Below are 12258 nucleotides of genomic sequence, written 5' to 3'. Positions count from 1 at the left end.
TTGAGCTGGGGGCTTCTCTCACATCTAGGAAGCTATATTACATGCAATCCTTAAGTTGTGACATAGCTTAGACTATTCATCCATGATATAAATATATGCTTTGCAAACCAGACAAAGAAAAGGTCTTACTGTCTTCAATTAGCAAAAATGGAAAGCTTTACTTGTCAAAAATATGCCCTTATTCAATTCTGCCAACAACTCTACAAGGTAGGTATGATTATTTCCACTTTTTAGGTCAGTAAATATAAGCTCAAAACTGTACAATAACTTGACTGAAGTCATACCATTCATAAGGGGGAAGCTAGCATTTGATTCCAGGACTTTTAAATACCTACCTAAATTGATCTAGAATACCATATCAGGCAAAGATGAATACCCAGTAGCCATTAACCAATTAACAGTTTATTCCTTCTATTGGACTCATTACATATGATTCGAAGGGAGTTAAAAGAAAATGACAATTCAATCACGTAGAAACTACAAAGGATTTGAGGTCAGAGCAATATGAACTAGTTTTCCAGTATTTCACCACCACAACAAATAAACTGTGTATCTTGAGGCAAAATTATTTTACCTCTGTAAGCTTCAGGTAACTCTCTTGAAAATTTGAATAAATATCTCTCTCTGATAGGGTCATTGTAAGCATAAGAAATAAAGTATAGTGCAAGCAGAGTGAAGAAAATGGCCCAAGAGGGCCCTTAACACAATAAAGCTTGGCTACATCATCTATGTTAAAGAGAAAACCCAAATGTCAATATGCTAAATAAAATATATCAAGCATGCATACTTCAATGTTTGACCAAACAAACCACACACGTTTAAAAAACCCCTAATGAAACTAAAACCTGCAAACATATTTTCTCTCTTTCGTTTCTCAGAAACTTACTACATAACTACCTTCTTTCTAAAAAACTTCCTTTGACTATTCTTGAAGTCAAAATCTTTCCGGTGAAAAATAACTCATACCTATTATGTCCACAGCAACGTGAGGGGAGTGTCAGAGTCCAATGTTTTCTAGAAGCATTTTGCCACAAAACTAATTGGCCTTAGAACAATTTTGCCATGAAAAATACAACTGGTTGATAGTTTTTGGTTCAGCAGTTTCATTTCAGCTGGTTGAAATATGCTAGTGTATCTTCCAGTTACTGACAAGCTGACAGATGAGGATGATTTGCCTCAAAAGTTGGTTTCGTATTCTGAAACACTACTTCAGAGGAGAAGGAAGCCAGCGCTCCAAGGTGCAGAGTTAATGCATATTCCCATCGTCTAAAAGAGCGGGCACCGTGCAGCCCTCCGAACGCGGCTATTGCTGAGCAACATTGCCTCCCAACCCATTACCAGTTAACGGTTCTGTGAGACCGCTAAAGGCGAGGGACGGTTAGAGCGACGGTTTGGTGATTCTCTCGGCCACTAGTCTGCGTGCTACAGGGGCCCCTCCCCCAAGTGACCAACGGTCAATGAGCCGCCCCTAATTGGCCTGCTCAGCCATTGGTTGGTGGGGCAGAGGGCCCCCTCCCCCAAGCAAGCAGCTGTCATTTAGCAACCATTTGTGGGCCCCTTCAGGCTTCCCAGGTGGCGCAGTAGTAAATTAAGAACACACCTGCCAATATAGGAGAGGCAAGAGACGTGGATTTGATCCCTGGATAAAGAAGATTCTTTGGAGAAGGAAATGGCAACCCACTCCAGTATTCTTGCCTGAGAAATGCCATAGAGAGAGGAGCCTGGCAGGCTACAGTCCAGGGGGTAGTGACTGACCGACTAAGCACAGCACAGTGGGCCCATTCAGCTAACAGCTGGTGGAGTGGTGGTCTTCAGGTGGAGAGTGAGCCAAGAGACAGATCTGGGCCTTTTTCCTGAGGCCCCCCAATTCACCTGGCCTCGGGCCGGTGAGTGAGCTAAGCGGCCCAGCGAACAGGTTGGGGGCTGTGTCCTGCAAGTTTCCAGAGTCCTTGCCAAGGTCATCCACTAGGCTGGGCCCAAGCCTTGAGGTGGCGGCGAACCTCTCTCCCATCCTCGCCTCTGCAACCTAATAGCAGTGACAGTCGGCATGGGTCACAGTCTGGAGGATTGGTTCCTGCCAGGTGGGTGGCCTGAGGAGCCTGAGGGCCAGCTAGGTCTTGGGCGCCTTGCTCCTTCAGTGATGACAGCTGGGTAGGGTCTGAGGACCTGCACCTGAGGGAGCCGCCCACTGAGATCTACCTCCTCTTAGCCAGGATTTTGATATCAAAGAGGGTGAAAGTTGTGTCTTGGCACCCTGTCCTTTCTCGTCAGAACAGAGAAAAATATTTGTTTGGCAGAGATTGACAGGAACATCCTTTCCTGACCATGACCTGACCTCAAGAACAGAGGATCTGACTGCAACAGTCAGGGTTTTTTTTTGTTTTTTGTTTTTTGGTTTTTTTTTTGAGAGTGAATGAGTTTATCAGCTCTTTCCTGAGTGTGGGAGGGGCATAGGATGGCTTAGCCAGGGCAGCAGGTGGGGTATGAAGGGGAGCAAGACAGGGCCTGGGAGGGGTCAGCATGGCTCCTCCAGCCTGGCAGGTGGCACAAGGATGGTGGGGGCCAGCCTGGGAGAGGTGCACGGAGACACTGGTGTGACCTGATGGACCCAGAGGAGGAGGAAGAGCAGGAGTCCACGTGGACAGGGTGGCGAGGTTCTGTGCAGACACGCAGTGCCCGCAGATGGACAAGGCACGGGGTACACCTGCCCCAGAGGGGCTGGAGGAAGCTGGCCAGCATCCTCTCGGGTCCAGTGTGGAAAGTGGGCAGGAGAGGAGACCAGTGCGGCTGCTGGCCTGAGACTGGCTCCTCACACCTCGGCACCCAGCGGGGGCTCTGGCTTCTTCCTCCACTGGGGCCTCTTGCCAGCTTCCGACTCCAGCTGCATCTCCTGGTTCTGTGGGCCCTGCTGTGCTGACTCCTGGGTCCTGCTGATCCACAGGTTGAGCCGTGACTTCTCCACCCCTGAGAGCTGCAAGTTGTCCTTGTGGCTGGAGGCTGGGCCTTCGGATCTGGCCCACCAGCTCCTTCTCGAAGAGGTGGCGCTTGCTGGTGACATCCACGGGAGCCACAAGGAACTCAGTGTGGGATGGGTTTGCATACCTGACGGACTCTGATCTCTGTATGGCTGAGAGGTATTGCTCCAGCTTTAGGCCTATTTTGACCGATCTGGCCAGGAGCCTCACGCTGGTGCTGCGGGTTAAGGCCGCCTCTGAGCTGTCTCTCCGGGGGCTCATCCTGAAGGAGATGGTGTGGGGGCTGAAGCGCTGCAGGCTGCTGCTGAAGGTGGGCAAGGCCCGTGTTGGTGAGGTGGACTTGGCCTCTGCCTCCATGCTGGGGGTCCTCACCTGCAGAGTGACAGGCGGGAAGCCGCCAGCCTAGGGCAGAGGCCCCGCCGAAGACTCAGGCTCCTTCTCAGACCCAGTGCCCTGATGCCTCCTGGGGCTGGACCGGCACTCTGTTAAGGCTGAATGCTCCCAGTCCTGGGGCTGCACTGGGGTCATGGCCCTGCCTGGGGCCGGCTGCATCTTGGGGACTGGGGTCTTCTCGAAGATGGTGGCTTTCTCAGACACCGGTCTCTTCTCCGAGTCACTGGCTTTGTCTGGAACTGTCCTCTTTCCTGAGACAGCCCTCTCCTCCAGCACAGAGATCTTGGCACCCAGCAGGGCCTCTGGCTTCTTCCTCCACTGGAGCTTCCTGCCAGCTGCCAACTCCAACTGCATCTCCTGGTTCTGTGGGCCCTGCTGTGCTGACTCCTGGGTCCTGCTGATCCACAGGTTGAGCCGTGACTTCGCCACCCCTGAGAGCTGCAAGTTGTCCTTATGGCTGGAGGCTGGGCCTTCGGATCTGGCCCACCAGCTCCTTCTCAAAGAGGTGGCGCTTGCTGGTGACATCCACGGGAGCCACAAGGAACTCAGTGTGGGATGGGTTTGCACACTTGACGGACTCTGATCTCTGTGTGGCCGAGAAGTACTGCTCCAGCTTCAGGCTTAATTTGACCGAGCTGGCCGGGAGCCTCATACTGGTGCTGGGTCTGATGCCCTCCTGAACCTGCTGCTCCCCATGCTGCCACGCCGGCTGGCTGGCCTCCATGTGGACTCCGCTCCAAGCCCCTCTGCTTGCCGACCCTCCATCCAGAGCTGCCTGCATAGCTCTCCCCACCTCACGCCTCTCCAGGGCCGGCAGGTCCTCGTTGTCCATGGTGAATCCCAGGTTCCAGAGTTGCCGCCGGCGTTCTCGCTCCTGTTCCTCCTCGTCCTTGTCTGCAACAACTAATCATGCCCACCCCTCCTCTTTCCTATAAAAGGGCTTTGCTGACAACTTTATGGGAATTTAGGGTTTTTAAAAGCATGAGCCACTCATCTCCGTGCATGGCCCAATAATAAGGCATTCTCTGTTCCAAACGCTCATGTTCTGGTGGTGTTTGGGCTCACTGTGTGTCAGATACACAGCCTTGCACTTCAGTAACAACAGGACATTGGAATGTCAATGGACAGAATACAGGACTAACAACAAGCCTCCCCGATGTAGTCTTCTCAAAGTGGCAGAATCAGCTACCAGTGCCCCCACTCACTAACTTTCTCCCTGTCCTGAAGAAACACATTATTAAAGGGAGTGGGTGGCTAAAGATGGATTTGTAAAGATAATAGAAATAAGAGTTTATTAAAAATAAAGGTTTATTAATAAAAGAGAAACCATAAATCCTGAAAAGAATGATTCTGGAAAACAAAGAAAAAGATTTTAAGTAGCAGAGAATGTTCAACATAGCACAAGTCAATGGGATTATCAAGAAATATAAAGACAGAATTGTAGCTACTAAGTTTAGCCATAATGAAGTCTCTGTAGCCAGAGAAATCTCATTGGAGAATTCAAAATCCAGCACTAAGTTGGAAACAGAGGAGAAGAAAAGGGAGATGAAAGATACAGTATGAAAGTATCTGTTTAAACCTGGGAGACAATCAAGGCAACAAAAATGAACTTTACTCTGATTTATATTTTCTTATCCTTGGAAACGAGATCATTCTGTCGTTTTTGAGACTGCATCCAAGTACTGCATTTCGGACTCCTTTGTTGACCACGATAGCTACTCCATTTCTTCTGAGGGATCCCTGCCCGCAGTAGTAGATATAATGGTCATCTGCGTTAAATTCACCCATTCCAGTCCATTTTAGTTCACTGATTCCTAGAATGTCGATGTTCACTCTTGCCATCTCCTGTTTGACCACTTCCAATTTGCCTTGATTCATGGACCTAACATTCCAGGTTCCTATGCAATATTGCTCTTTACAGCATCGGACCTTGCTTCTATCACCAGTCACATCCACAGCTGGGTATTGTTTTTGCTTTGGCTCCATCTCTTCATTCTTTCTGGAGTTATTTCTCCACTCATCTCCAGTAGCATGTTGGGCACTTACTGACCTGGGGAATTCCTCTTTCAGTATCCTATCATTTTGCCTTTTCATACTGTTCATGGGGTTCTCAAAGCAAGACTACTTAAGTGGTTTGCCATTCCCTCCTCCAGTGGACCACATTCTGTCAGACCTCTCCACCATGACCCGCCCGTCTTGGGTTGCCCCGCGGGCATTACTGACAAAATGGAGGCACAGTCCCCAGCCCCCTTTCCTCATTCCGCAGGCACGGACCCAGGATGGAGGAGTTAGGCCTTGTAATTCTGACTTGTCTTTTCCTCTCCTCAGCTGAGTTGACTGAAAAGGAATATTAAGGTGCTTATTGTTCTTGAGAGGAGCATGAGAAGGCACAAGGCCTTCTGCAGCATTGCTCAGAAAATAATTCATAAAGTTAATTTGTTCAAGGACTTTTACAAAAGAGTGTTCCAGGATGAGCACTAGGCGGTAGCTTGAGGCCATGGGAGGGATTGATATCTGAAGCCTATTTGTGAGAAGAATGTTTATGGCAAAGGAGTTTACTGAATTTAGGGCTTAGAAATAATTAAAACAGTTAGAAGTTAAAGATTTAAGGAATGTTGTAAAGTTAGCATATTTTACTATAGCTTATAGAAGTTAGGAATTTTTAGAGACATTATAGCTAGAAGCCTTTTTGAGATAGTGAGCTCAGGATGTTAGGGGCAAACAGGATTTAGGAAGATAAGTAGTAAACTGAGGAATGTAGCATGAGTTAATGTAATGACAAGTTAACTATAGCACACATTAGAAGAGGTAGCTAATAGATGATAAGGCTGATTCTGAGAGAATCACTGAAGCAGGAACCCTGTTTGAAGAGCAGCAATGATTTACGGAGATAATAAATCTGGGAGAGGGGGATCTGAAAATGTCAAACCGCTGGCCTAATGCTTTTGCAAAAGTATAAAAGAGAATCTTAAACTTGAAATAAAGAGGCAGTCCAAAAGAAAATTGAGAGGCTGCCTCATTCGTCAACACCGTTCACCTCTTCAGGTTGAATCCCTGGCTGCTGGAGTTGTGGACTGCGGCATTCCTTCACATACCAAATCAAACTGAGAAAATTATCCCGGTGTCTAATTAACTTTACCAACAACAGCTGTTCACAGTGATGCCATATGCTCGTGACAAAGACAATCAATATAGATGAGCATCAGAGTCAGGCTGCCTGGGTTCCAATCTCAGCTTCACTGCTTATCAGCTATGTGACTTTAGGCAAGTTACTTAGCTACTCTATAATCTGTTTTCACAAACCAAATGGCAGCAATAACAATACCAGTCTCATAGGGTTTGTGAGGCTTAAATACATAAATATATACAAGTTTTTTAGAACAATGGCTGACCTAAAAAGTAAGCATCATTTAAGTGTATGCCACTATTATTATTGTTTTGATATCAATTTTATTGTTAGTGATGGTTAGTATGGATGAAAAAGCTGCAATATATGTTTTCTGCCTCAAAGTAGCTTAATTCCATGGAAGAGAGACTATCATACATGTACACACACACAAACACCCTAACAAAATGTTGAAAGAGACCTTGTATATTTCAGGGAGGGTCCAAAATTGTCCTAACAACAAGCCTCCCAGATGCAGTCTTCTCAAAGTGGCAGAATCAGCTCCCAGTGCCCCCACTCACTTTCTCCCTGTCCTCTATTCCCTCAATGCATGGAAGAAAGAACCTGAAGAACAGCCTTAGACTTCATGACTATGCACCCTTTGTGGTGAGAGGTTACTCATCCCTGTCCCCATCACAAGAAAAAGACAAGAAGAGTTGCTTTAAAGCCAAGCATTTCCAGGGAGGAGTAGGCTATTTACAGCAGTTGGTGAGGAAACCAGGCTGGTTGATTTCTGAGCTGTAGTTGAGAACAGTGAGAAAGCTCTCAAGCAAGGTTAACATCCACCCCTCGAAATGTAGGATAAACATAAACATAGAACCTGGTGCCCATTTCTGGGCTAGAGTTGTCTGAAAGCAGAAAGGTCTCCAGAGTAGTCTATTAGTCAGCAAGTCTCAAAAGGACTAACACTGATACTTGTGAAGAAAAATTGTGGGGCAGCCTCTTAAAAGTTCCCAGAGGCAATCAGAGGGTGTGGCCCTATATGAAGATGCAAGGAGAGCAATGGAAGGGCAGAGACAGATGAGGAAGAACCAGAAATGGGAACAGTCTTCTTGAAGGACTCAAGGGAAGCCAGCTGTCCTTCTCTGCAAGAGTTGTCAGCAGTAGAGGTCACCATAAGAGGCTAAACAAAGTCCTGACTCTCCCACCCCCACATATAATCTAAATTGAATCCATTCTCTGAGCAGATCACAGATGGAACCAGAGCAGCCTAGTTACATACAAGCTCTGCTTCCACTATTCTATTTCCTTACTTCAAGAGCCTGGACCTTGAAAAGGAAGAGGGAATGAAAATCTAAAAGGCAGACCCTCCTATTCTCCAAAGTCCAAACAGCCAAGTTCACAGTTTACAGCTGGAGGAAGGGAAGAAAACATGGAAATCAGATATGACATTGGAATTTAAACAGGAGTAGAATAATTACAAGAATCCAAAGTGACCAGAAAGTTATGATAGCTGGCCAAAATGGACTGAATGAAAACAGGAAATTCAACACAGTAGGTTGAAAACTGTATTAAGAAATAAAAATTCAATGTTTCCATGTCAACATATTCTTTACAATCTTGTTTTGAAGAATTAAAAGGACTAATAGACCATCATAAAAAGTAAATTTAGCCATACCATCAAGCATAAAATATTTGGAAACTGACTATTTTTAAAAAGCAATAATGTAAAATAATGTATTGCACACATTGAAAATTCATATAGATGACTTGGAATCATATACTGATTAAATCAAGTTGATTAAAGGCATTACAGCAAATAACAGGGAAATATCCTGGGTGCTTTTCATCATCTTATTTGAGGAAAATGAGATACATATCAGAAGGTACTGAAGAACTCTATTGGATACTTCAATATCCTATCAAGTAAATACCAATGGAGTTGGTCTCTAGAATACAGTTGATCCACAGATAAAAGAAAATGAGTTATCAAAAAAGAGGAAAAACAAAATTTATTTATTACAGCCATTATTTCAAAATTTGACTCAAATGGAAGACATTATTTGGGCTAGTCAGTTGTTTTAAGGCCAATGTCAGCATCCAAAGAATTCTGGAAAAGATGTATTCATTTCAATCTGACCTACACAGGGATGATTTCCTCATTTATTTATTTTACTTCTCTCATGAGTTTTCTTCCTCAAGACCACTGAGTATGGTAGAGATATTGTTATGTTTTATTTGAAATTAATTGTTCTTTTCCTCTGGTGGTCCCATATTTTACACTAAAACACTAGCACACGCACTAGAGTTAACTTATCTGAATAATACCTTCTTTGTCATAAAACCAGTAAAAACAAGAAACTATCTCCTGCCACTCTCCATCCCCCTCAAAAAAAAAAAAAAAAACATACACACACTTCTTTCTCCCATGATATTTGCATTTTTGATTCTTTATAGGTATCACGTTTCCACATGGTGACAATACATTTCTAAAGTCAACAGTCTTCTACTCTATGCAGAAGTTAATTTTGAACCTAATCAGCAGTTGCCAGAATTCTGAAAACTAAATAGGCGCATGTCTGAGGTCCGATTAAAACTCTCTAGCAACTTCACCCCTTGTACAAGTTGAGCTAGAGTGTTTTGGTTTTGTTTTTACAATGTTCTCCCTGCTGAGATATGAGAGATTTACCCAACCTTTCTCAATAATCCAATTATGGAGGCAATCATGACAGCATATATTTTTTAAATCTAATAGCATTCTAGTTTCATTCTGTAGAAGAAAAAATTGAGAAATTAGAAGAGGTAAGTGGAGGGAAGGATGTGGCCGAATGGAGAAAATAAAACAATACTTTTTATTAGGTACACAGTTATCTCACCAACAATTGTATAAATACCATGACAGATAGACTGCTATGGAATTATTTTTGCTGAAGCAGAACATAAGTGCACTGTGACATACCTCATTTAGAGAAAGAAATACTGTTATTATCTTACAACAGTAAGATTGCCAAAAATGTTGCTTTAATGGGCAAAGCAAACCAAATTGCCAACTACCACCCATCACTCTATCCTATTTATTGGTATTGTTTATATGGCTTGGAAGCCACCAGACACTTCTGCTTCCAAGTGGCATACAGACTACAATGACTGAATATGAAGCTTATCTTCCGTATGGTCTAGCTTTCACTTGTTTGGACTTCTTAGTATCAGAGGGTAAATAACTATAGTTTCTATACTATCTGTCCTCTCCTAACCCAGGCCCCATATTCACCTTGGGTGGACAGAATAAGACAGCAGTGGGTATCACAAGATGACCTAAAGTTATAGCGAGTTTAAGTCAGAGCTTTGCTTCATTATTATTTCCCACTCCAGCACCTCCAACACCTTTCTTTAACCCTGACTTTCTTTAAGGATTGTCCTATGCCACAAGAAATGAGTTAGTTCCTGAAATATTATTATTTTCACAATAACATCATTCTTTTTATTTTTCAAGTTTAGAAATGTAAATGCCTTTAAGAACTAGGAAGCAACTTTAACAAGTGTAGATGCCTCATTAAAGCTCCACAATTTTTATTTTTCGCATTTGATATGTAGAAATATGTGTCACTGACACAAAGAAATAAGCTACTTCCAGTTTTTGCTTAAAAGAAACTTCCCTCTCAAGTCATTTTTCATTTTCTTATAATTGACAAAACCAGGGATATGAGGAAGTATTTCTTCACAATAAGAGAATACAGAGGAAAAGCAGAGCTGAATGGTAATAAACATTAGACCTCCATAGGCAGGTAATAAGAAGTGGTGAGGAAACTGGTCTATGCAGGGTAGATATTTGTATAAATGAAGTAGCTACTAACCCCCACTGGTATTTACCACGTTGTAAAGTGGATCATCTGTTGGACTTTATTTTCAAGAAAACCTGGAAAACTGAATTTTTATGTGAAATCTTTCCATTTTCATATGTTAAATAATTTTTCCAAGTTGTGTACTTGCCAAATAAAACACATCTGCAGGTCAAAGCCTCCAAGGCTTGCTCTTCATGTTCACCAATAGCTGGAAGCAGGACCCCCAAATCTATTCTATGTAAGAGAAAATTGTAAATGCAGCCTTGAATGGGGAGAGTATGTAGGTGAATACTGTTTATATGCAACAGATAAATGACATGCAGAATGAGACCATGCATACAGTAAGGGTTGATTAGGGAAGCTCACTTGAAAACTATTTCTGGATAGGAGCTAAGCAAAAACTTTTAAGCCATTTGGAGGCATCAGACTTGGGGCTTCCCCAGTAGCTCAGATGGTAAAAAGCCTGCAATGCAGGAGACCCAGGTTCGATCTCTGGGTCAGGAGGATCCCCTGGGGAAGGGAATGGCAATCCACGCCAACTTTTGCCTGGAGAATTCCATGGACAGAGGAGACTGGCAGGCTACAGTGCATGGGGTCACAAAGAGGCAGACATGACTGAGCGACTAACACCCTAAAATCAGTTATTTTGTTTTAATTAGACAAATAGATTTGATATCTAATTGGTATTATTAATCCTATGGATTTTCCCTTCTCGGGGAGAAAGTAGGAAAGAAAAATATACAGTAATATAAAAATCTAAATTCAGCCTTTACTGATTTTCTAATTTGTGGTGGCAAGTGTGGAGAAAGAGGGTATGAGAGATCCATAACAAAAGCTAAATGGGAAAAGCCCTGGAGGAGAAACTGGAGGTGCTAGAGTTTTGAAAAGATTTTCTTGTACTCATTACAAAAAGTTAATGAGCTTGGGGAATAAGGTGAAAATGGCCAATGAATAATCAAATAGAGAGAGAGATGGGGAACAGAAGGGATCAGATGGGTACAAGACTCTTAAAAAATGGAAACCCCAGTATTATGGACCAGGAGTCAGAACTGAGGAGAAAGTTTGGACTGCTAAACCTATGAGTCAGGATATGTAGCATAGCAACAGTGTGAGTTAAACCTAGGTCTTTAGAGCCATCATTAACGTAAGAATTTTACAGAGGTTCCATTCAGCCTTTTTTTTTCCTTTTCATTAAAAAACAACAAAAAACAAACAAAAAAACCCCTTTATTCTGTACTTGCTATGGGCCAGGAATTAGGTCACAGTTTCTGTCTCTAAAATATAATGTTAAAATCATAAATAAATATAATATATTCAATACTGTAACAGTGAGGCATAGGATGCTATGAGAGAAGCACCCACGGCTGCTGTGTACTGCTGCTCAGGCTGTGAAAAGTGTAAATCCAGAAATGCCTCTCACATAGACAGGAAGTAAATGGGTCCCTGGAACTGTGTAATGTGGCAACTTCAAGCATCTAATTGAGACAAGTTTCACATCAAAGAAGGGTTTTTGGAGGCAGATGTTTCTGGACTGAGTCTTAAAAGTAACAGTAGCATTTAGCCACACAGATATTTGGGATACTTGTTGGGAATAGGAGGGAAGAGAACAAAGATGATCTCATTCTTGTCAGATGAACGTGTTAAAAAAAGTAAAACAGAAATAGACTACAAGTCCTTAATAGCTTCATCATTATATGAAACGAAAGTATCTCCTGCCATATTAATATACAAGAAATGTCAGAGCCATCAGTGATTTCTGGCCTCCAAACGTAATGAGGGCTCCCAAACTGTGATCCAGTGGATGCTAAGACCCCGCTAGGAAGATTGCTGAGGAGCTGGGAGAATGCAAAGCAGCAAGGTGATCAAGGAAACAGAATTGGCCCCAGATAGCTGAGGTACATATGAAAGAAATGAATTCTGAGTCCAGAGGCTTGCATCTTCC

At 43.4% G+C, this 12258-nt stretch overlaps 1 protein-coding gene across 1 annotated transcript; it reads right to left on the bottom strand.

Moving 5' to 3' along the window:
- Positions 1-2336: 2336 nt before the first annotated feature.
- Positions 2337-3694, bottom strand: LOC138432361 (uncharacterized). The gene has a single exon (XM_069573717.1). It carries the CDS (start codon positions 3330-3332, stop codon positions 2337-2339), a length of 996 nt encoding a protein of 331 aa, XP_069429818.1. The 5' UTR covers positions 3333-3694.
- Between the last annotated feature and the right edge of the window lie 8564 nt (positions 3695-12258).

This window comes from Ovis canadensis, chromosome 2, assembly GCF_042477335.2.
Source record: "Ovis canadensis isolate MfBH-ARS-UI-01 breed Bighorn chromosome 2, ARS-UI_OviCan_v2, whole genome shotgun sequence".
NCBI classification, from domain to species: Eukaryota; Metazoa; Chordata; class Mammalia; order Artiodactyla; family Bovidae; genus Ovis; species Ovis canadensis.
Note: the sequence above shows the minus strand (reverse complement) of the source record. Positions and strands in the feature narration are given on the sequence as shown.